At 46.8% G+C, this 24,641-nt stretch overlaps 2 protein-coding genes across 6 annotated transcripts; one reads left to right on the top strand and one right to left on the bottom strand.

Moving 5' to 3' along the window:
* Nucleotides 1–927: 927 nt before the first annotated feature.
* cUnh14orf119 (chromosome Un C14orf119 homolog) lies at nucleotides 928–2,670 on the bottom strand. Of its 2 annotated transcripts, XM_083659527.1 has the most exons (3): nucleotides 2,577–2,670; nucleotides 1,863–2,369; nucleotides 928–1,761 (listed from the first exon to the last, which is right to left on the bottom strand). In XM_083659527.1, exons 2-3 carry the CDS (start codon nucleotides 2,286–2,288, stop codon nucleotides 1,588–1,590), a joined length of 600 nt encoding a protein of 199 aa, XP_083515653.1. In that variant the 5' UTR covers nucleotides 2,289–2,369; nucleotides 2,577–2,670; the 3' UTR covers nucleotides 928–1,587. The 2 variants fall into 2 exon arrangements, with proteins under 2 accessions (XP_083515653.1, XP_083515652.1); XM_083659526.1 differs by having other exon boundaries at nucleotides 1,863–2,663.
* A 279-nt stretch (nucleotides 2,671–2,949) lies between these two features.
* Nucleotides 2,950–21,392, top strand: acin1a (apoptotic chromatin condensation inducer 1a). 4 transcript variants are annotated; one of them, XM_083659494.1, is made up of 19 exons: nucleotides 2,950–3,092; nucleotides 4,596–4,661; nucleotides 4,844–4,958; nucleotides 5,043–5,098; nucleotides 5,310–6,862; nucleotides 6,896–9,119; nucleotides 9,409–9,564; nucleotides 9,849–9,934; nucleotides 12,806–12,863; nucleotides 14,984–15,023; nucleotides 15,464–15,609; nucleotides 15,771–15,914; nucleotides 16,044–16,239; nucleotides 16,612–16,757; nucleotides 18,737–18,844; nucleotides 18,991–19,098; nucleotides 19,186–19,501; nucleotides 19,831–19,931; nucleotides 20,049–21,392. In XM_083659494.1, exons 1-19 carry the CDS (start codon nucleotides 2,955–2,957, stop codon nucleotides 20,403–20,405), a joined length of 6,114 nt encoding a protein of 2,037 aa, XP_083515620.1. In that variant the 5' UTR covers nucleotides 2,950–2,954; the 3' UTR covers nucleotides 20,406–21,392. The 4 variants fall into 4 exon arrangements, with proteins under 4 accessions (XP_083515620.1, XP_083515621.1, XP_083515619.1 ...); XM_083659495.1 differs by having other exon boundaries at nucleotides 5,310–7,561; nucleotides 7,610–9,119; XM_083659493.1 differs by having other exon boundaries at nucleotides 5,310–9,119; nucleotides 15,467–15,609.
* Nucleotides 21,393–24,641: the final 3,249 nt, after the last annotated feature.

Raw genomic sequence — 24,641 nt, 5'->3', positions numbered from 1 at the left:
AGAAAAGAGGATGTGTAAAAAGCAAGGCAGTGCAGCAGATACTGAAGCAGATAACTGAATGCTGTTATTTTAGTAGCCTATGGGGAGATACTTGAATAACTTCAGCTAGCAATGGCGTCACTTTTTTTAGTTAACCTGGCTAGCTACAGTAAGCTAATAGTTAAGCTATTAATGCTATGGAAGCAGGGCACACAATTAGCACCAGACACCAGCCTAATACTGGTACTGTAAAATGTAAATATGCAAGTGACTGGTAGATTTGCGTCACTCACCACCAGCCAAAAAACAAACAAACAATGGTAATCTATTGAGTGGCTGGTAACATTTGAATATTCACTAGCCAAAAAAGTTAATTTTGCACCATGTATGAAAGCTATAAATTGGCTAATGAAATATGTCCTAGGAACTTGAGGAATTATAATTATAATATGCCTCTATCCCAGCACAGGTGCCACCTGTCACACTGGGTAATCTCCTGGATTATACAAAGGGTCAGATCTCTTTCTACGATGCTGCAACCAGAGATCATATCTACTCATTCGTAGGTCAGAAGTAAACAAGTAAACAAACAAAATCTATCCATCTATCAATGCTTGTGTTGACATGGGTGAAAATTAGTCCAATTGTCTTGATTGCTGCTGGCTCAGTGGAGTGGATACATGAATAGTGAATAGGGCAAGTTATGTTTGACAGTGTCAAGACTCTTATCTCTGTCTTCCCAGAGGACATTGTTTTACTCCACTATTTGATATATAAATGTTAAAAAAAAAGCATTCCAACTCATTCATAAATATATCTCTAAATCTAAGAATTGTCAAAATGCAAAACAGAAAAATATGTACACTACACATAATCCATTTACTGTTGTTCAATTGATGATTTGATGAAGTTTTAAGAGAATAAAACAAGACAATTTGTACAATTGTGTGTAATCGTGTATTTCATTTATTTTTGTATGGTAAAAAAAAAGTTCTATATAATAATAAATCTGGGAGAGAAACTGTAATACAACAATGGAATTTATCTCCATTACATTTTCCCTCTTGTTGTCCACATGTCATTCTAGGTGCTTTAGTCACTATAGGCACAACACGGGAAAACAGAGCCTGTAAGCTTAATTGCCTTGAATATGACGTGAAACAAGTTTATTGATGAAATCATGTTACTAAATGACAGATCTTCAGCCAATGTTATGCATGAGTCCTGATCCCAAAAAAAGGGGGGGGGGGGGGGGAAGAGAAAACAGAGAAAGCCCTTATTGAAAGATTATGTCTTCCACCAGGAAATGGTTTATCTCCAATAATGATAAGAGTGGTAAATAAAGGAGGAAAAATAATCAGAATAAAAAAATTAGTCCCATCATGTTCCTCTCAAGAAGGGGGAACTAGCTCAGTCCTAATACAAAATATTTCTCATCCACACCGTTTATCCATTTCTCACCACATAATCACTTATTCTAGTTGGTATTCAATACATCACTTATAACACCCGCCAATCAATGCACCAGTCTGGGAACCCAGAGTACTGATAGACTCTGGGTGCCCAGATTGCCATGCTCTGATCCATTTCTCTCTCCCTATCCCTCCATCAATCCCTTCCCGCTGTACCGGCTACACTCCTGTAGAAGTGGGCAACGAACAGTGGGTCCCGCTCTTCCAGGATGTGTAGGAAACGGTTCCTCTCCTCCTCACTCCATGACTCAAACCACTGGGTCCACAGGCGCAGCTGGCATTCAAAGATGTTTGGTGGGCTGTCTTTAACCTTGACACAGAACACAAAGAAAAACTGTTGTTAAATACAGATGATTATAAGATCAACCTCTGGTGTTATCTGCTTAGAAGTGAATGGTATGTGAGATGTACCTGCAGAGTGTTGAGTGAATCCAAGAGGGTGCACACTTTCCCGGGCACAGCTTTTCCCAGCAGGTCCTGCAGGAAGCGCTCCCTCTGGATGGGGGTCCAGCTTAGGAACCAGCTCAGGACACAGCGCTGCTCCTGGAGGGTCACATAGGAGATGGGCTCAGGCTCCCCACCCGGGCTCATGCTCAGTGAGGTGCATGACAGGTTCTCCAGGCTGGGAGGTACTGCACCCCGGGGAGCTGCTGGTAAGTCATCCAGGCTGGGAGACGAGCAGCCGGGCCAGGCTTGTGTCTGTCCACTGGTGGGATCTCTGATCATGGAGTAGTAATTACCAGATACCGGTAGACTGTCTGTGGCTGGCATCATGTCAGCGAGTTGCTGCTCCTGCTGTTGGGTTGAGCCGTGACTGACATGATAGAACCACGACATCTTTGGGAAGATGTTTCTCTTTCCGTTTGAGAGCAGATTCGCCAGCTATTCATCTGCTGGATCCAGCGGTGCCAGCTGTTGCTAAAGAGACAATCCTCTGTGCCATCAATCAACCTGGCTAGCTAAATGCACCAGTGTATCAAGAGAGTCTGGTCTGGCTAATGTTAACCTATAGCTACTAGTATAGCCTGTGCTATGTAAGCGAGGCTAACACTAGTACATTCGGGTAAAAATTACAATTCAGCATTACATTTCACTACTTTAACACACATCCTTATAATTCCCCACCTTTTCGCAATACAAGTCACCTTATTTTCGGCATACCTGATCCGCAGCAACGTTTAGCGAGACGCACTAATCTAGCTATCCATCTTCACAAACATACACAGGAAGAGTACGCATATGTTGTGTTGTGTAGGAAATCAAGCCTGCGCAGACTGTGCGCAACGTTATTGTGGCACAACTAAACGGGTTAAAATAATGTTAACGTTATTTCTTAAAGGTATTCAATAGAAGTACAAATTTATTTTATTTATTCTAAACCTGAAATGGTAAATAAATGCAAAAAAAAAATTGATTAGGGGAATCGTCAACGATGACGTTGAAGAAGGAAGGCGTGGCTGGTTGCTCGTCGCTCTCGCTCGGAACGGACGAGAGGAAGGGAAAATGGCGGACCTCGAAGACGTTACGCTGGACGGGAGACCGCTCCAGTCTCTTCGGGTGGCGGATCTAAAAGCTGCTTTGGAGGAGCGAGGACTCCCGAAAAGCGGACAGAAAAATGCCCTCGTCAAAAGACTCAAAGGGGTGAGTTAAGCTGCGAAATCAGGAGCACAGCTGGCCGAGCTAAGAGGACGGGGCTGATGCTCGTCTCGAGGGCCGACCACTGCCTGTAGCAGCTAGCCAGGTTAACACTAACCAACTGGAAATTGAATGTTATTTGTTTTAAGTGTGACCGAGTGGGGTTTTCGCTGTGCGACGATAGACCATCCACAGCAATATCGGGGGTTCAATTAACTTACTAGCTAATCTCAAAGTATTATTAAGGTGATGTTGTCCTGTTAGCTAGTTAGCTTACTGGCTAACGCTGTGTTGAGCTTTGAGTTGATCGGTGGCCTCAGTGACTGGCTGGTGTGTGTTGTCGGTGTGCATGATTAGAGGGGGAGGTTACAGAAGAGGTCTTTGTAACGTTAGCGTTAGCTCAACAACTTGGAGCAGCCATTGTGAATGTCTACTTGTGTAACGTATTTAAAATGACATAACGTTTTGCGCAACAATACAATACAAAGGGTAACGTTAGTTTGTCACATAGTTACACCGTGTGGTCCAAGCGTGTGAGCCTCCATGTGTCCTGTGTGGACGTTTTGTTTACATGATGATAGCAAGCAAACTCTGTCTCATCTTCTGTCTCCAGTTGGCACTTGACATAATTTGCTTTTAACTGCGTACGTGCGTAACGTTAGCCCTTTGATGATTTGCTCACTGAATTACGACACGAAGGGGTGTCATTTCTGTATTATTCTTAAGCTCCAATATCAGCGTTGGATTTTGTCAGATACTGTAATTCAATGTTACTAAGGTGCGTTAGATGTAGCATCTTGACAGTTGACAGTGACCATGCTAAAGAGTACAGAAAACCACTTGTTGATTCATTTTCGATGGCCAACTACGATTGGTAACAAATTTAATGAATCGCCCGCCATATAATTATCCTTTAAAATGTAGAAATGTTGGAGACACATTTTTATACAATTTAATACCATTAAAAGCAAGCCATTGGCGTATTGACCAAATGTTTACAGTGATGATTTGATAAATGTTGGTAATTAGTATCATCTTTCATCACAGTGTTTATATTTCCATGGACATTATGCCATATATAGTCCTAGATAAAAATGTCTTGACAAAAGAGATGCAGTTTGACAACAAAAAAACTCTGAATTTTAAGTTATGTGGACAAACACTCACTTTGTCACTTGTGGTGTTGATATGCCAAGGCAGTGAAGGCACACATAGACTCATAATACTTTGTGAAGAAAGAATATATTGGTGGTCGCAATATAAATTATGACTGAACATAAATTACCCAGATATGTACATTCTAACGCACCAGTAATTATTTCTGGACATAAAGGTTTGTGCATATATACCACATACTGTCTGTAAAAGATCAAGTGTTTATTGGCTGTTTTAAAGTCAAATATCTGACAGGATGTGTTTGGTTTTGATGCTCGTTCTAACAGCTCTGAAACATACTTGCTACCTATTTACATGGATTGAATGAAGTTGAATCTTTTGTCTCAATAACAGGCTCTCATGTTGGAGAATCTGCAGAGGACCTCCACCCCTCACATTGGACTACAGCCCAACTCTCAGGTGGGTGTCACAAAGGTGCTGGGACACATTTCAAAGACTGAAGCAGCCCCTTCGCAAAATGATCTCTGAAGTTTGACTGACAAAGTGCATAAGCACACAATATCAGAGAAATCTCTGTGACGTCTCTGCCAGTGGCCTTGAAGACTTGCAGACTGTTTTCAATTGTCTGTCTCTGCATTTAGATTGGGGAGGAAATGAGCCAGAACAGCTTCATCAAGCAGTATCTGGCTAAACAACAGGAGCTCCTGAGGCAGCGTCTGGAGAGAGAGGCTCGTGAGGCAGTTGAAGAAACCGATGGTAAGGTGTCCAACTGCTACAAGTGAATGAATTAGGCTTACTTAGGCACCACTATTTATGATACATCTCTGTTGTCGTATTCAGAGCAAGAGGATCACACAGAAGTCAACAACAGCACCTCGTGTTCTGCTCCAGCCCAGGTTAGATATCTTTTTGTTTACTTTTATATTATGCTGTCGCTCACATTTACTAATCTTCCTGTCTGTGAAGTTACTGCATGCCCTAAAGATCTTGCACATTTGGAAGGACCTTGCTGGTAAGAGAATTTGTGTCAGCATATTTGCATTGGATAAACTGGCATAGTCCTGCAACAAACTCAATCTCAGTCCCTTACCTTTCTGTGTCCATCAGGATGTCACCCCAGTGTTGGCTGATCAGCACAGACCACCTGGCCCCTCGGATGGGGAGGGACTGGCAGGCCCAGCGAATGAGGCCAGGGGAAACCGGAACCAGGAAGCTAATATGTCCAGTCCTCCTGCTTCAACCTTGCCTACACCTGCTCCTGGCTCCGTGGCCGTGCGAGAGAGGGTTCCTACATCTAGCCAAGTCCCGGCCGACAGCGATGATGACGATAGCGAAGACGGTGAGGAGGATGGTGAGGATGATGACTGGGACAATGGCGCTCGGAGGAGGAGCCTCGGAGAGCCAGCCAGAGGGCCCTCGGCCAGGGAGAGATCTGGAGCATCCCGCCAACCCCAGCAGCAGCACATCCCTCCCCTCTTGTCTCCACAACTCCGCCAACCAACCCCACCTCCTTCCCCACCCCCCGAGTTATCGTTCCCTCTACCTGACACCCCTAAACAGAGCCCCCCTAGTCCAGATATGCCCCCAGCTAGGCAGCGCACATCCAGTACCTCCAGTTCTGGTTCCTCCAGCAGTGGCAGCCGCAGCAGCAGCCCAGAGCCACAGAGGAGTGGACACGCTGAGCGCAAGCCTGGCCCGCTGACCTTGCTGGCACGCAAAATGGCGTCGGAAGGAGCCTTCTCTGGAGCTGGGTGGCACGGCCGCGATGGGAACGGAGATAGGCAGGATAACGGCTCCACTTCAGCTACGGCGTTTCCAGGCAGAGGGCCTACAGACAGTGTGGTGTCTGCCATCACCCATACAGCCAGCACTGCAGACAATGTGCCACTTCCCATGATTCCAGGCACCACCCAGGGTGCCATAGGAGCACATGTGCCCCACAGTCAAGTACCTGTGAGTGTGCTCAGGGGCACTGCAACAGAAGACAGGGACAGAGATTTAGAAAGAGAAAAGGCCCTTGAGCAAGAGAGACTTAGAACCTTGGAGCTGGAGAGACAGGAGAAGCAGAGAATACTTGAGCAAAAGCGGGCAATGGAGGAAGAGCGCCAGAGAGCGCTCGCACAGGAGAGAGAGGAAAGAGAGCGAGTTTTGGAGCAAGAGAGACTGGAGCGAGAGCAGGCCGTAGAACGGGAGAAAGCCTTGCAGCGAGAGAGGGAACTTGCTCTAGAGCGAGAGAGGGAGGAGAGAGAGCGAGCTTTAGCTAAAGAGAGGGAGGAGAGAGAGCTAGCCCTGGCGAGAGAGAGGGCCCTTCTGCTGGAGAGGGAGAAGGAGCTTGAAAGACAGAGAGCCCTGGAGCAGGAGCGAGCTCTGCAGAGAGAAAGAGAGGAGAGGGAAAGGGCCCTGCAGCGAGAGAGAGAAGAAAAGGAGAGAGCCATGGAGCTAGAGAGAGCCAAGGCGCTGGAGCGGGAGGAGAGAGAGAGGGCTCTTGAGCAAGAGAGGTTAGAGAAGGAAAGAGCTTTGGAGGCGGAGAGGAAGGAGAACGAGAGGATTGAAAGAGAAAGGGCTTTGGAGCGAGAGAGGTTGGAAAGGGAAAAGGCTTTGGCACAAGAGCGAGAGCAGAAAGAGAGAATGGAGAGAGAGAGAGCCTTAGAGCAAGAGAGGCTGGAGAGGGAGAGAGCCTTAGAGCAAGAGAGGCTGGAGCGTGAGAGGAAGGAGCAAGAGAGGCTGGAGAGGGAGAGAGCCTTAGAGCAAGAGAGGCTGGAGCGTGAGAGGAAGGAGAAAGAGAGGATGCAGAGGGAGAGAGCCTTAGAGCAAGAAAGGCTGGTGAGAGAGGAGGCTTTAGAGCGTGAGAGGAAGGAGAAAGAGAGGATGGAGAGAGAGAAAGCCTTAGAGCAAGAGAGGCTGGTGAGAGAGGAGGCTTTAGAGCGTGAGAGGAAGGAGAAAGAGAGGTTGGAGAGGGAGAGAGCCTTAGAGCAAGAGAGGCTGGTGAGAGAGGAGGCTTTAGAGTGTGAGAGGAAGGAGAAAGAGAGGATGGAGAGGGAGAGAGCCTTAGAGCAAGAAAGGCTGCAGCGTGAGAGGATGGAAAGAGAAAAGGCCTTGGAACGAGAGAGGGAGGAAAAAGAGAAAGCAGAACGAGAGAGGTTAGAGAGGGAAAAGGCCTTAGAGCAAGAGAGGATGGAGAGAGAGAAAGCCTTGGAGCAACAGAGGTTAGAGAGGGGAAAGGCCTTGGAAAGAGAGAGGGAGGAAAAAGAGAAAGCAGAGCGAGAGAGGGAAAAGGCCTTAGAGAAAGAGAGGCTGGAGGGAGAAAGAGCCTTGGAGCAAGAGAGGAAGGAGAGAGAGAGAGCCTTCGAGCAGGAGAGGCTGGAGCGTGAGAGGAAGGAGAGAGAGAGAGCCTTCGAGCAGGAGAGGCTGGAGCGTGAGAGGAAGGAGAAAGAGAGGATGGAAAGAGAAAAGGCCTTAGAACGAGAGAGGGAGGAAAAGGAGAAAGCGGAGCGAGAGAGGTTAGAGAGGGAAAAGGCCTTAGAGCAAGAGAGGCTGGAGCGTGAGAGGAAGGAGAAAGAGAGAACCTTGGAGCAAGAGAGGCTGGAGCGTGAGAGGAAGGAGAAAGAGAGAATGGAGAGAGAGAAAGCCTTAGAGCAAGAGAGGCTGGGGCGTGAGAGGAAGGAGAAAGAGAGAATGGAGAGAGAGAAAGCCTTAGAGCAAGAGAGGCTGGGGCGTGAGAGGAAGGAGAGAGAGACAGCCTTAGAGCAAGAGAGGCTGGGGCGTGAGAGGAAGGAGAGAGAGAGAGCCTTAGAGCAAGAGAGGCTGGGGCGTGAGAGGAAGGAGAAAGAGAGAGCCTTAGAGCAAGAGAGGCTGGAGCGTGAGAGGAAGGAGAAAGAGAGGATGGAGAGAGAAAAGGCCTTGGAACGAGAGAGGGAGGAAAAAGAGAAAGCCGAGCGAGAGGCGGCTTTGGAGAGGGAGAGGGTGGAGAAGGAGAGAAAAGAAAAGGCTTTACAGCAGGAAAGGCTGGAGAAAGAGCGGGCTCAAGAACAGGAGAGGGTTGAGAGGGAAAAAGCTCTTGAATGCCAACGATTGGAGAAGGAGAAGGTCTTACAGCAGGAGAAAGCCATGCAGAAGGAGGAGCAGGAGAGGGCCTTGGAACAAGAGAAAGAGAGAGCTAAGGTGGCTGAAAGAGAGAGGGAGAGTCACCTCCCTCCGTCCAAACGTGGCCGTGAGATTGGTCTCACCACCCTGCCCACTCCTCCCCCCCTCTCCACAGGACCTGGTGGAAAGCCATCAGAATCTGATACACCAATGTCACCGACTCAGTCCACGCCTCTGTCGCCGCCGTCCTCATTCAAGAAGTTCCGGTTCTTAAGGGATCCCCCAGTTCAACCCCCGTCTTCTTCCACCTCCATAGTTATCAAGCGGCCCCGTACCTTCTCTGACACCCCCCAACCTCACGCATCGTCCCTCGCCTCCCCCGCCAAAGTTGTGCAGCGGGCGCAAGTCGGACGTCAACCCTCCGCGGAACAGGAAGAGTCACAAGTGCGCCCTGGACGGGAGGTTGTTTCCGGGTCGCACGGTTCTCTGGGGACCCGGCCTGAGAAGGAGACCACCACCACACGAGAAGAAAAGGCCGTAAGCCTGGCATCAGAGGATAAAGCCCAAGTGGATTCAATGGAGACAGAGCAACAGGCCGCCGAAGAGTCCACCAAAAAGGCGAAGGTGGACGAAGGGAAGGCTCCCTCAAGCCCGACGGGGGCCGCACTGAGGAGGGGGAGAGATGCAAAGAAGGAAGAGAAAGGAGCGAGGCAAAGGTCCTCCTCGAACGATTCCTCCTCCTCGGACTCGGACTCTGGGTCCTCTTCGTCTCGGTCCTCCGGCTCGTCCTCATCATCCCAGGAGAGATCCCGCTCCACCTCCAGCGGTAGGAGGGTAAGTGGTCTTCTGCACTTCTGGCCACAATTGGTGACGTCAAGGCAGATTATGTTTTCTTGTTTTCATACATTTACTTATTTTTTTTATGTTGCCCCGATCACATCCCCGATTTAATATGCATAGTGTGAACAGTGTCAGCCCCCCAAAATAAAATGCTACTTTTATTGCAGCAAATGTTAGGAATGAAAGAGGGTGGTTTTATTTGATTTCATTCCCACTATTCTGTCATTCTTCTGTCTGCACAGTAGTACCGTATAGCACTATTCTCCACCTCTCTCTCTCTCAGGGAAGGAAACTGGAGAAAGGTCCCTCGCCTCAGCACAGGGTGAAGGGCGAGGCCCAGGTTAAGGGTTCAAAGGAAACCCCAGCAGCCGCCCTCCGCAAAAGGGGGATGTCTGTAGAGGAGAATAACGCGACTGTGGATGGAGCCAGCCACAGCAAGGTCAGCTCATTATACTGTACATACCACAAAACACTGTAGGGCCTGTATCCTGACAACACATCCATCTGTATCTATCCTCATTCTCTTCACATTTTCTACATTCTTTAGACAAATTGATTTCCTGAATCAAGAGTTAATTCTATACAGTCACACGTACATTCTTATGATGGTTTACTTGACCTTGAATGTCCCTTGGCGGACGGTGTTATTGGAACTGTTTGATCAACGTTTGGCATGTATTCTCTCCACAACTTACTACCTTTACCGGCCGTTTAATTCACCAGAAACCGTTCTTTGGACCAGCTGCCAGAGAGGAGAAGACACCGAGGAGGAAGGACAGCGAAGCAGAGGAGAAGAAAGACAAGCCAAGGTCTAGTTTTTGGTCTTTTGGTCAAACTGGGCAAACAGGATGCATGCACACACATTAGGGAAGCTGATTTAACATTTAGAAGTTTGACTATCTGGAGTGATCATTACAGATAGCAACAAGGTCATTTTGACTAGTCGTAATTACGTTGTTCAATATGTCTATTATAACGTCATTCTTCCTCGTCAAAAAGAACATTTCAGATATCCGCAATGTCATTCCTCCTAAGACAAATGATGCCACCTTTGCCATTATGTTTACAAGATATCATGAACTGAAATGATGACCGTCAGAAATGACTGTAGATATCTGAAACTTGAATTACAACTAGTAATAATAATTCAACTGCCACTGAATTGTAGATATCTGTAATGAAAAACCCCATACACATGAATGGCAAAAGTGACATAATTTGTCCTATGAAGAATGACGACGTGGGTTGATATCTGAAATGACAATTGTGGATAGGAAGAATGTCATTGTGTGGATATCTGAAATGTTCTTTTTGACGAGGAAGAATTGAATGACAGATATCCTAAATAAGCTATTAAATGTTAAAAGGGCTTGCCATACGGAAGTCTGCTTGGGTTGCCATTAAGAGGTGGTGGTGATAGAAAATAGACTGAGCTACTGGAGGTATTCTTCAATGCATGCTGTGCACTGGCTAATCACGTGACCGATCAGGTCCAGTAAAGCATAACTGTGGGGAATTGCACGCGTTTACTCATTCAATAACGAATAATAACAATTATTATGAAACATGAGTGTCCCTAATTATGTAATATAGATAAAGGAATCAAACAATCTATTCTTGACCTGCATCCTGATGGAAAAGGCATCCAGAGACTACACTGTCACAAAGTCATGCTTAGCAGCACTGTGTGTTCTCTGGTGTTTATGGGTTGTGTGTGTGTGACGAGATTTTGTTGCAGCCCGTTGTGTTTTGGACCCAGAGGCCAACCAGCTGAGAAATGGGTGCAGCCGGTTAGCATTGAGCAGCTCTGTAGGCTCACTCAGCAGGTTAGCATTGAGCAGCTCTGTAGGCTCACTCAGCTAGCATTGAGCAGCTCTGTAGGCTCACTCAGCAGGTTAGCATTGAGCAGCTCTGTAGGCTCACTCAGCAGGTTAGCATTGAGCAGCTCTGTAGGCTCACTCAGCAGGCTAGCATTGAGCAGCTCTGTGGGCTCACTCAGCAGGTTAGCATTGAGCAGGCTCTGTGGGCTCACTCAGCAGGCTAGCATTGAGCAGCTCTGTAGGCTCACTCAGCAGGTTAGCATTGAGCAGCTCTGTAGGCTCACTCAGCAGGCTAGCATTGAGCAGCTCTGTGGGCTCACTCAGCAGGTTAGCATTGAGCAGGCTCTGTGGGCTCACTCAGCAGGCTAGCATTGAGCAGCTCTGTAGGCTCACTCAGCAGGTTAGCATTGAGCAGGCTCTGTGGGCTCACTCAGCAGGCTAGCATTGAGCAGGCTCTGTGGGCTCACTCAGCAGGAATGACTTGAGCTTACTCACTGACTAGCAGTGAGTGAAGGGTGGCTGTTTGTACAGCAGTCAAGTCATAATCACCATTTGTCCCTTTCCTCATGGTGAAGGGATGTCCTAACATCAATCTGTGCAGGTTCTCTTGTGATGCCTGCTATGTGTTTTAAATGGTGCACACCTGCATAACCTTGACCATGATTGATGACGTTGTGCGATGTGTGTGTGTACGTTCTGCTTATTTGCCACATTCAGTGTGTGCGCATGGTGTGTAATATATAGCAAGCTAATTTTGCTGTGCTTCGTTTTGCGTGTCGAGTATCAGATGTTGTTTTCTAAGCCCCATTTGACATTCACAATCACCTCCGATCCTTTGCATAATTGCATTGCATATTTACAAGCAGGTGCTTTGTGAGAAAACGGCAAGGGAGAATTTCATGTGTTGAATTTCCCATCAGGCGATTGAGGAGACCGCCTTAAAGCCGGTCTGGCTGAGACGATGCGGGTCCTTTTTTATAACGTTACATGATCTCCCTCCCCCCCCTCCCCTCCCTCGCAGCAACATGGCTGAGCTGCGTGTATGTGGCCGATGTTGACTGTGATAGAGGCTCATTAGCAAGCGAGGCGTCGTCCGTAGGCTTTATCTGGGTCAGGTTCTGGTGCCGACAGCAATGCGTTCAGTGAGGAATAGACTGTGGTGAGAGGAAGGTAGGAGAGAGGGGAGAGGCGGCTCGTCGCGACCCGATGCAGTCTCTCTCTTTTCATCCGCCAGGCATTGATGCGCTAGCGCTCAGTGTGCCGCTCCGCTCAGTCGGGGTGTCGCTCCGCTCAGTCTGGAGGAAGCAGCTTGAAAGGACTGCGGCGTCTCTGAATTCCTCTCGTCAGTTCGCTGTGCTGGGATTGAAGGCTTTGACTGCAGCGCTACTGGGAAATCACAACGTGACTGTAGCCCACAGTATGAGATAGAGCATTAATGACACATTTATTTTAGCACCACCTGGTTGTATTCATCAACATTAATCTTACTGGATTTGTTTTCACCTGCCGAGATTTGTATTGCAGGGTGTCTCGAGGTCCTTAGAAGATAACATGTTGTTAAATATAGCCGCCTTCAGTTCTATATTTTGATTGTATTTCTATTTTTCACGTTCCACATTTATTATTGTGGTGAAATTGGCCTTTTATTTTATATGCGAATTTGCTGAAGCCTTGTTATATTGGTTCCATTAAAAAAAAGTATTGTTACGTCTGTGCAACCTCATAAGTTTTCATGTTCTGGATTTTTTCTTTTGCTGTTGTAGTGAAATGCAATATATTTGTTTTCTCTTCCCCCGATCCGAATTGTCTACTTATCTGTCCCCTCCTTTCCTGTTGTCATGCACCTTTCACGCTGTGCAGGGAGGTGAAGGAGACTGCCATGGAAGAGCCTGAGAAGCTCCCAGAGATGAGCGAGGAGGTAAGAGAACTGAAGAACTCGGGAACATCTTGGTCCTCAAGTGTCTCCAAAGTCACCAGCTGAGGGCTGAGATGGGCCAAACTACTTGAGCCCTTTATTCACATTATTTCTATTCACAGCCGTAGTTGAAACTATGATTTTGCACGTAGTTTTCTTTAGACTTGAAAACATTACGTTGAGGTCATTTAAATACTTCTCGTCCATTAGAAGAGAAAATGGCTTTTTTCTTATTGGAAATCTTAGCTTTACAATCTTTTTTTGTAATATTTCCATTTGATGACTTAATGAGCCCCTTTTCACAAGCTCTAGATTGAATGTGTGTAGGAGGATACATTTCTGATTTGGCTGTTTTGAAAAGCTTTGCTGGCACTGTCTCAGGCAGAAGGCAGCAGGGTGATTTTCTCATTGTGGCTGATGTTTAAACCCCAATTGATTGCTTTGTTATAAAGGTGCTCATGCCTCTTCCATTGCCCCTAATGGTACCTGCATACTACCACTGCTACTACTACTACTGCTGCACCTGTTCCACTGTCCCCAAGAAACCTGGGTTGACCACAGATAGGCCCCCGAGGCTGCACTGCAGAGGGACAGTCCTGGCAACTAAGGCCGCCTCATTGTCACGGAGATGGCCGACAAGATCTATTGATTGGACTTGAAGTTCCAGAGAAAGGTCTGGCTAGTCAATGTGGCCCACCTATCTCTCTTAGCATGTTGTTTATCCACTTATTGCAATCAAGTTGGAGAACAGACAAGGAAGTGCACTCACATCACTTCCCCAGAGACTGCTCCGAAACCCTATCAAGCAGCGGAGCGGTTTCCCGGTGGCCTCACCTGAGGACATTTTTCATCCCACAGTCAAAGTTACAGAAGAATGTGGTGCATGATGGACCTCATGCTGTCAGTCAATGTGGTCGCTGGACTGTAACATGCTTGAAAAAGGACATTTTGGACTTTGTTAATCTCTTTGGAGCGGAATCCAAATGAATCTCTCGAGCAAATGCCGCTGCTTGGATTCTAAGTGAATTTTCAAACTGCTCTAAGCTTTTATGTGGACTTCCAACGGCCCTCAGCAGATTTTATATTTGGCTGAAGAGGAGACTTGCCAGTTGGGTCTCTTCCTGCCTGCAACCCTCACCGGAGTTGTGCTGCTTTGTGACTCTCGGTATGAACTTATTGTCCTCAAACAAAACTGGCCGACCGTTAAAATAGACATTTGTGGATTTGTCTGCACACTGACTGTTGGGCAACATCCAATCTCATCACAAGAGAAAAAGGACTAATGCCAAAAGATCTGAGGACGACCGCTTTGGCCAAAAGCATTTTCAAGCCCCTACCCCAATGAACTATCAAGCCCATCCTGCCAGCCAACCAGCTTTCAGATTTCCACCCAAACATCTCAGCCACCTTTGATTGGACCCTTGTTGCCTAGATACAGTACATGCAGTCGTGATTGGGCCATATCCAACCCAGTAAGGATCAGGTGTCAGTGGTACCAGGGAATAAGTAGTTTGTTTTCTCAATGTTATTTTCCACACAATTAATTAGAATACTTAGTTTTCAGTCAGACCCTCTGTAGTTTATGCTGGGGGGGAATCAACATTTTTTGGGGGGAAATGTTTACCTTATTCATGGCTACTGCAGTTTTGATTAAAGGTGGATCTTTTGTTTTATGATCTTATTTAAATCTGACTAGACTTCAGTTTATTTGAAACTAATTAATGAGCCTATTCGGACCTGAGTTTAAACAAATTATTTTTTAGCTCTATGGAATTTAAACTGCAGTATTGCCATCAGATCCTTTTTGTTTGTGTTTGATAGAGACTGCAACTACAGCTTACACCTCTAAAACAAATTAACTCATTTTCAAATAAGTATTATTGATCAAATAAGGGCATGCTGTGTTTACTACCAATGTAGAAATAGACAACGCAGCTTGGTGCCGTCAATAGACTTGAATTGGAAAGTGACCTTGAGTAGCAGTTTCTATCCCTCACTCTCTGTCCCCTCTCTCTGTTCCACTGTCCCTCCAACCTGTCCTTGACCCTTAGTCTCCACCCATGGTCTCTGCCTCTCACCTCCCCCATGTATTTTGGGGTTGTTCTTATCTCCTTCTGTTTCAGACACCTAAGGCCTTCACAGGTCGTAAGATCTCCCTTAGCAGTGAGTACCCCTTCCCGACATGTGCTCCCCTTGCCCTGCTTCTTATCCGTTTGTCCATCAGTGTGTTTTATGTTGTACAGTACTGTGCAAAAGTCTTTGACACCCAAGAGTTTTTATATACATTTTGTCTTAGATTTTTTTTTAGAACCTTTTCAGTTAATTATTGTTCAAAGCATCTTCGCTTTACTTTTTTCTTTTATATGTGCCTCCGAATTTTGCACAGTACTGTATCTGTTAATGATGATTTAGAACAAGACGCATGACTATATCTGTCACTGGAACTCCACGCACACAAATGTCTGTGTCGTAAGGGCTCTGTAGATGCGAACGTGATGAACACGGCCCTGTATGAGTATGACAAGCATGCATGCGTTGTGGACATTGACAAAACTAAAGGACTGGTGTACGTCGTGGATTCAACCATTTTCCCATCTCACCAGCAGGCAGTAAATCGTCCCCGGGCACTGGCAATGCAGAGGGCGAGCAGGAGTCTGGGGCCGGCGGCGGCCGCAAAAGGCGTTGGGGCTCCAGCACAGCCGTCACTGCCAAGAAGCCGTCCATCAGCATCACTACGGATTCCCTCAAGGTATTTACAGCAGCACAGTAAGCCTCCAAATACTGTGGGCTTGCTGCTTGCAATACTGTTTCTGACCGATGCACTGACTGAATGCAACGTGTAACAGAGTTCACTCTTCTTGTAATCTTAATTAATCTGTAATCTTGGTCCCCCCCCCCCCCAACCCCCAGTCTCTGATCCCAGAGATCCGGCCGTGTGTAGGCCAGGAGGCGGTGGTGGACCTGCATCCGGAAGAAACTGTCCTCTCTGGGGCTGAGGAGGAAGAGAGGGAGCGCCCCGACCAGGAGCTCCAGATCCGACGCACTGTCACACAGGTCGGTCCACACCTCTTAGCTTTTCGATTGAATGTAATACTAAATACTAAAGTAGTCTTCAGGGAAGCCCAACGTATCTATCGTGGCATTGGGGTTATCGCTTGTGTTGATACCTGCCTTCCATTGTAGGTGGTGCACTCAGAGAGCCAGGAGAATGGACAGGAGGCCAAGGGGAGCAGACAGGAGGAGATGGAGGAGGAGGAGGACCTGAGAGAAGACGGAGAGACGACGAAGCCCCCAGAGGAGAAGCTGGACAGCACATTGCCTGGTGTGATCGAAACCCAGTCCCCTTCACATATCAGCCATGATGTGGAGATGAACACTGGTGATTATTAGACAGCCGTTAGATTTAGCCAAAGCAATTTCGAAAAGGAAAATGCTTTTGTTTTAAAATCGATGTAACATTGAGACTTTTACATGAATAACCTCCTTTTACACTGTTAGACATAACAGAAGCTAACCTCATCTCCATGTTACATATTTTGAATGGAAGGACATGTCATTAAAATCACCTTTCCTTTTTTGTGGAAGGGGATAAAGTTACCAAAGTTGCTCATAGAACATTGATGACACCTCAAGTTGCTTTTCTGTTCAGCTGCCCTGTGCCCAGCCTCCTTTGTGTCAATGTAATAAGTTATTATTGTTATAATATCTCTCTAGAGATATTTTGTTGACATCTTCTATCTCTCTGTCCCAGTGATCCCTAGCGACACCCTCATCCGTCGCTCCATCAGCCAGCAGAAGACCGGTGTGTCCATCACCATCGACGACCCCATCCGCACGGCCCGGCAGCCTTCACCGCCCCGCGGCAAAGTCTCCAACATCGTCCACGTCTGCAACCTGGTGAGAGAGCAGAGCACTATCCTCACTCAGTCAACTGTGATCCATGCGTTTATTGCATCATGTCTTGACAGATAATCCAAAATGCTGTGGCTAGATATCTTATTGATTATGGTGTATATCTTATTTCCTATGGTGATTTACTAGGGATGCACCGATTGCCATTTTCTTGGCCGATTCCAATTTCCGATTTTTGAATAGTCTGACTTGCCGATACCGATTTTTGCCGATTCCGATTTTTTTTTCTAAAAACAACAATTGACAGCTTACACAAACGTTTTTGTAACTTTGTTTGAAAATTAAGATTCATAGAACAATTCTTACATCTAATGGGGATCCAAATAATCTTATCTTATCTTATCATTTGCATGAAGTAGGACCATCTCACTCAAACACATCTCAAAATAAAAGTGTTCCAGGTTAGGCTACTGGACAGAGCTTTTTTGTGCAAATACAATGAATACAAAAATTAAATTAAATCCAATAGCCTATATCCCACAGCTATCATGCATTTACTTTTCCAAAAGAAAACAGGTGCAACAGAACATCAAAATGATCCATGGACAAGGAGTTTATAGCCTGGCTCCAGTCCAGACCAGTCCTCTTGAGTAGAGGGGAAATGAGTTTATGAGTTACAGTAACGATCTTCAGTCTGAATATCAGGCGGAGTTTACACACAGTCCGAAGTTTGGTATGCGTATTTTTATCTGCCATCCGAAAAAATATCGTCATGCACAGAAATCCTTGCACACGTGAGTCCGATGCATTTTTATTATTATGTCCGTCGTTCTATTTGCAATACGAAACAAATAGTCTCTCCTGTATCTACGTTACAACATGACTGACAGGCTGAGGCACCAGCGCTGATGTGGAATGGAAAAGGCAGGTCGGGGAATGGTGGACACAATGCTCGCGTTCACCTCGCCAAGTCGGCTGTGCACTGTGGCCGGGTGCAGCAGCACTGCTTCCCGGGTAGAGAGAGCAGAGAGAGGGGGGCCAGTGAGGTGAAGCGAGCCGCTCAGACTTGACTCCAGCCGAGCGGGACTCGGCCGCATCTCTGTCTCCACGGCTTATTTTCGACTTGCATGTGTGACAAACTGCGAGATTTGTCTACTTCACTGACGGTGAAAAAAATCCACAACGAGGAAGGTATGCTGGCGTGTGTGGTGTGGTGGCTGGGTGCCTGTCTCGGTGCTTTGGGGTGCGCGCACGTCATGTGAAAATCGGCTCACAGAATCGGCTATTTAGAGTGACCGGCGCAGATCACCGATCGAGGCCGATCACGTGAAAATCGGCCATTTCCGGTCACGTGCCGATCGATCGGTGCATCCCTATGATTTACCATAAGCTCATTGGCTGTAGCTGCCATTTGATAATAATCACCTGTTAATTTGTTACAATCACTTGTTATTTTACTATCAAGATGGCTGTGTAGTTATGTAAGATAATACTGTGATACTACTGAACTATAGCTGATTTTATGGTCGCCGTAGTGAGCCAGGCGAAAATATGACGTCATTGCACTAGTCGCGTCGGCCGCGAGCCTCCATAACCACTGGTGCGTACCTGAAGATGTCCATAACAGCGTGTGCTCCCAGGGCGCACTGTGCTTTGCAAGAGAGACCGAGAGAGAAATGAAATGAAGAAGTCTGTCTACTGAGCCGTGTTTTGACCAAAGTTCTTGACCCATGTGGTACAACTTTGTGGTCATGTCATTTTTTAGTCATTTCAAGTAAATGTGTTTTGTTGAGAGAGATAAAGCAGCACAAAGTAGGCTACCAGGGCTGAGAATTGAAGCAAGTTTGGTGATTCTATTCTTGTGCTGATATACAGTTGAGTGAAACTGCAGTACTGCACATAATGGCTTTTCATTGTCACTTAATGGCCCGTTTCTCACTTATCAGTTGATGATCACTTGGTCGCAACTTGCAGCACTTACCATAAATGCCTTGTGCATTAAAGGTGATGTATCTTTCTTTCAGGTGAGGCCGTTCACCCTGGGCCAGCTTAAGGAGCTGCTGGGCAGAACTGGCACCCTGCTGGAGGAGGGCTTCTGGATCGATAAAATCAAGTCTCACTGCTATGTCACGGTAAGTTTCACATCATCCCTCTAATATTGGACAATTAACCTATATCGTTGCAGATTGCTCTGTTAGAGGTTCTCAACCTTTCTCAACCTGTAAGCCCATGGAAGATTGTTGCTTCTTTATCTCATTGCTCTCCTTTGTGTTTTTAGTACTCCAGCTCAGAGGAGGCAGTGGCCACCCGGGCAGCACTGCATGGAGTGAAATGGCCTCTGAGCAACCCCAAAGTCCTTAGTGTGGACTTCTGCCAGCAGGATGAGGTGAGATCTTATGGTTATTGGTCAGTATTTATCCCAAAGCCTGCAAAGCTCAGCCTACTGTAACCTGAATGCGTTTCTGCTCGGTAGTTGGACTTCCACAAAGGTTTGCGTGCAGCCGCAAAAGCCGGAGCAGAGGACCAGGGCCCTGTGGTTGGGCCGGCCCGCGGTCGGACAATGGGCCTGCCCTCGCTCCTCCCTGAGCGAGGAGACCAGTGGGCTGAGCGGGAGCGCGAGATGGAGCGCAGGGAGAGGGCCCGCGCAGAGCGGGAGTGGGACCGCGACAAGGTCCGAGAGTTTGGAAAACCTGGAGAGGAGAAGGAAGGAGGCCCCCGAAGGTCACGCTCCAGAGAGAGACGACGCAAGGAGAGGGCAAAGAGTAAGGAGAAGAAGACTGACAAGAAGGGTAAGAGATAAAGATATAATGGAGATTTGACACTAGGTACAAATGGTAAATGGCCTTCATTTATATAGTGCTTTTATCCAAAGCACTTTACAATCAGTATGTACGTTCACACACCGATAGCAGCAAGCTACCACGCAGGGTGCTGGCACAGCCATCGGGAGCAATTTGGGGTTCAATAACTTGCCCAAGGACACTACAGGAGGCGGGGATTGAACCACCGACATCTTTTATCCAAAGCGATTAGTGGATAACCCGTTCTACCTCCTGAGCTACAGCCGCCCAATTTTACAATTTTATTTTTGTTAATATTTGTGTCTTTGTTTTGGCAGAGAAAGCAGCTGAGGAGCCCCCTGCTAAGCTGCTGGATGACCTGTTCCGCAAAACTAAAGCAGCTCCTTGTATATACTGGCTCCCTCTCTCAGAGGAGCAGGTGAGACAGAAACCAAGTGATACCACTTGTCTTTTGACGAAATCCTTCCAAATAAATTAAAATTAAAAAAAATTATTTTTAAAAGTCCTCACGTTGAGCATTTTCTCCCTATTTCAGTTTGCCCAGCGGGAAGCCGCCAAAGCAGAACGGGTGAAGGAGCGTGAGAAACGGAGGAAGGAACAGGAGGAGGAGGACGAGAAGAAAAGGGAAGAAGAGCGCAAGGAGAGGATAAAAGCCGGAGGCGCCGCCCCCGCAGACCGGGTGGAGGTAGACAAGGACAGAGAGAGGGACAGAGCCCGCGATCGAGGGAGGGACAGTGACAGGGACAGAGACCGAGGGAGGGACAGTGACAGGGACAGAGAGAACGACAAACGCAGGGATGGTTACCGTAGGCCGGGGGGTGGCGGGGCGGCTGGGGCGGGCGGGGGCAGACGCTCACGCAGCCGCAGCGCCCAGCGAGACAGGCGGCGCTAACGCCCATGGAACTGTCCTGACGAGCGCCCCTCCCCGCTTTTCTCTCCTCACTACATGTACTTTGTTACGAATAAGACCCAACAGAGGACCAACTGAAGTAGTCACCATCTCTCAGATTGTCACCTTTTTTAAAGCACATACACACACAGTCATATGCTTATAGGGGACCATTGAATTTTTTGCAGTGTTCGCTCCCAGAGTGCTGTATGTCTTCGCTCCTGTCGGGGGTTTGATATATTTTTCTTTTTACATTTGCCTCTGATTTTCTTGTGTTTTTAATTTGTCTTGACAGCATAGCAGTAACGGCACGCCGGGTTATTTTAATTCCTCCCGACTCTCGAGTTCCCCGGATAGCTCCAAAAGTGTAGGTGCCGATCACAACTTGCAATCAATTGTTGCCGCCTTCAGTGTTGCACAGCCCTGTGATTTCAATGAGGAATCTGTTTGTTGCTGCATGTAGTCCAAGGCTTGTCGCCAGCCCTGCCTAGACTGAAAACATGGCCCTCTGCTCTGAGAAATATTGGATAGGTGTGTTTGGCATTTTGTACAGACCTATGATGAGTTTACTCAAGATCCAAGTCTGTAAATGAGGCAGCTTAGGGGTATTTTTTGGACACGTGTGGATGAACGACTATGGTAATGCGGTGTTCCTCTCTCCCTCTGTTTAGTTGAAGAGACGAGACGCTTCTCTGTGGGAGATTATCCATGTCTATCAGACCTGATACAGGTTGCTATGATGTCCTTTTTATCGATTCTCTTCTTCCTCCCTCCTTTTTACTCTTCATTTCTCTTACCCTGTAGTGTCAACACAGGCCCGAGAGGGGAGGGTGCATTAATGAATTTCCTCACCAATGGTTTTAATATTGTTTTTGTTTTGTTTTTTAATCATTTTATCATTTTAGTATAAAGGTTTATGTTTCGTTTTTTTCTTTTCTTTTTTTGAGTACGCCTGTAAGTGGTGAATGTACAAATAATAAAAATTGAAGTTTGAAATGATTGTGAGATTTCTTGTCCATATCCCCTGCACATGGGAGATGTAGTCTGTGCCATGGCGCACAATCTGTCCACTGGATTGTTGGCAGTGCTTGCCTTGAACAGAGCTAGAAAAGTCTCCTTGATGCCTTACCCAGGCAATCTTGTAGCATTTAACCTTAACTTGGTTTGGATTTTTGGGCACATCTTAAGAGGGTTACAACAGATCTTTAATTAGGTTGTGGCATGTGGGTAGCATTTAAAATTCTCACGCCACATTTTGGTTCACAATGTTCAGCCTTACTAAGGGCCGTACTGTAGTTGGCACAATGATTATTCTGTGGCTAAGTCAAGAGCAAGCAAAGCAGCTAAAAAACGAACTTCCTCTGCAAAATCTGCGGTATTGTGAATAGAGGTTCTGGCTTCCATCACAGCACAGGTTCTTGACAGATTTGCAAGAGTGGGTTGTGTTGTGTTTAAGTCTGCTGTAACACTTACAGTCCACAAGGTGTCAGAAACGCACAAGTCTGGAGTTCAGCTCATTCTTGACAACACATTGTATTAAGAGGGGAAATCTCTCCACTCAGTTTACATTGAGAATGTAAGAGAAGAGAATGCCATAGTAAGATAAACTTGGCCTACATAGTCTAGACCGGATGTGTGCTGGTCTGCCAGCCACTGTCTGTGCTGGGAAATGCTCTTTTCACTCAATGCTGTATCAGGGTGATTGATTAGGCAAGGGTGTTATTACGGTAGCCCAGACGGTCAAAACACAAGACAGTGGGGGGGGGTCTAACCTAAGAGATTGCAGGCCTCCGCCATGGCCAATACAGTCTGCTATGATATGCAAATTTTGTGAGTCGGATCAGAACCCCTGGCCCAGCCACTCCCCCTACCCATGCCAGTGCTCGAACCCCAACTCTACGACCTTCCTGTCCCTAGCTACGGCCCCTTTTCGCTGACCACGCCATCTCCCACGACTTCCCACTTACCAGCTACACCTAGCCACTCCCCTAGCCCCTTTCAGGACTGTGTTGTCACTTTGCTCCGACACAGTTTTCTCGTTTTGGGTTTAAACCGAAAAAATGGGCCCGTTTTCTCGTTTTAGGTTTAAAATTGAAAAATGGATTATACTTTAGTACCCTGACTGATGTACACATCCCCCCCTCAGAATTCATGACAGGCCACTTAAGTTGGCCCGCAGGCCATAGTTTGGCCACCCCTGAGTCCTACCCACTCCCGGAGCCACCCCTGGAACCCCCAATCTTTACAACCTTCCTACGGCGCATTTTCCTTAGCCCCGCCCCTTCCCTCACCACATCCCCCCACCCACCCCTCGAACCCTGACTCTCTACGACCGCTTCCTGTCCCTAGCTACGGCACCTTTTCCCTAGCCTGGGTAAACCCAGCCTCCACGTGACCTCTATGTGCTATCAGTCACGAAGTCTTTGTGCTATCAGTCACGAAGTCTTCGTGACTGATAGCACATAGAGGTTACGTGGAGGCTGGGTTTACCCAGGCTACCTTTTCCCTAACCCCGCCCCCTCCCTTGACCAGAATTCGATCAGCCCCACTCAAAAATGTTATGGGTTCTTCATCGCTACACGTACCTTCCACGAAGTTTCATGGAAATCGGCCCAATCGTTTTTCTGTAATCCTGCTAACAAACAGACAAACTGGACTGAGAACATACCCTCATTGGTAGAGGCAACTAGTTTCCTTGGAAAAGAGTTGGCAACACTCTGGGCCATTTCAGTTTTACCTAGTCTTGTTTTTACAGTGGTCATGTATGCGGGCCACCCATGGAGTACCTCACCAGACCAGCCCTATTGTCTCACGTCAGACCCACCGTCGACGTCATCAAGCTTCCAGTGACGGAGGTTCATCGTCGAGGCTGGCACTGCAAGACTAGACCAGCCTCCACCTCAAAGTCCAAGATGGCAGCTCCCCTTCAACAGTAGGCTAGTGAAAGTTGTAGAAATACTCTTTAGCACTTATTATTTGTGTCTCATTAAATCAGTCGTACGCACAGTAGTAGAACTTCTATATGTGGACATGTTGCTAGGTGTTTGTATGCACAAAATACCACGTAGGGCGTATGCTAATGTGTGTGTGTGTGTGTGTGTGTGTGTGTGTGTGTGTGTGTGTGTGTGCGTGTGTGTGTGTGCGTGTGTGCGTGTGCGTGTGTGTGTGTGTGTGTGTGTGTGTTTTTAGGCTAATGGGTTGTTATCATCTCAATGGTTGTTATCAACTGTTATTGCTAACAATGGCCTAGTTCCCAGTGCAAGTGGAACATGGCTCTAGTGACGCCCTGACATCCTCCATCAGCTGTGCCGGTGAGTTGGTGACATACACGTGAAGTTTGCAGATGTAGCCTAGTAGCTAAATATGTGCATGGAAAAAAGATTATTATACACAGGAGTAGTGGGCCTACGTGACTATAGTTTCCAGAACTTAGTCAGGCCCCATGTTTTTCAGAGAAACGGAGATAACACTAGCAAAAAGTTTGTTTATTTGAGTTGAACAATTGTGCAGTTACAATGAAAGATAAACGGTACAAAACTTATAAAATCTGTTTTACAGTGTATGGCTGACTTTGAGGGCCTGTCATGACTTTCCTTAAACCATTTGGGTCTAAATGTTGGTGTGTGGAGGAAGTACACATAGGAGTGTTTTGACATAGAACTTGTGCGATTACTCTAAACCTTATAGGTGTCCAGTCAGAAATATCAAAATGTGTAGGCTAATATACAATATACAGCATTTGTAGTTAACAATGGCACATAATATGACATTTTTCATTATTATTTTGACATAAAACATTAGTATGAGTTTTCACTTATTGAATTGACAATTAAGTACCAAGTAATGGTTTTTAAAACAATATTTATACACATTTATAATATCTCAGTTCTATTTTGAAGGCTAAACTCTGAGCCATTGCTCTGATCTCACTTCCTGTTACCTTGAGTGACAACGGATACATCCAATCAGTAACGTCAAAGAAAGGACCTACCGGTACCTTTTTGCCGTTGTAGCTTATTTTGTGCTATGCACGCTCGATTCCTAGGCTCGCCTGCTATGCGGGCTCGCCCGTCCTGCAGCTCACTGAGCTGCCCCTGCAGCTTGCCAAGCTGGCCCTGCAGCTTTCATTCGCAGCTTGGGCGCTGTGCGGCCTTGCCCGCAACGTGGCTGCTGTGTGGCCAATGAGACCAGCATCACTGATGATGTCACCAGTGGGATTTATGACATCACTAATTATAT

Source organism: Poromitra crassiceps, assembly GCF_964638095.1.
Source record: "Poromitra crassiceps genome assembly, chromosome: 23".
Taxonomy (NCBI): domain Eukaryota; kingdom Metazoa; phylum Chordata; class Actinopteri; order Beryciformes; family Melamphaidae; genus Poromitra; species Poromitra crassiceps.
Note: the sequence above shows the minus strand (reverse complement) of the source record. Positions and strands in the feature narration are given on the sequence as shown.

Bases quoted from the DNA above. Each gene is read 5' to 3' on its own strand.
- cUnh14orf119 (XM_083659527.1), bottom strand. From the start codon at position 2,288: ATGTCGTGGTTCTATCATGTCAGTCACGGCTCAACCCAACAGCAGGAG. The intron at 1,762-1,862 runs GTACATCTCACA...TTCTGTGTCAAG, and splicing joins ATTCACTCAACACTCTGCAG to GTTAAAGACAGCCCACCAAA.
- acin1a (XM_083659492.1), top strand. From the start codon at position 2,955: ATGGCGGACCTCGAAGACGTTACGCTGGACGGGAGACCGCTCCAGTCT. The intron at 3,093-4,595 runs GTGAGTTAAGCT...TCTCAATAACAG, and splicing joins TCGTCAAAAGACTCAAAGGG to GCTCTCATGTTGGAGAATCT. The intron at 18,845-18,990 runs GTAAGTTTCACA...TTGTGTTTTTAG, and splicing joins AGTCTCACTGCTATGTCACG to TACTCCAGCTCAGAGGAGGC.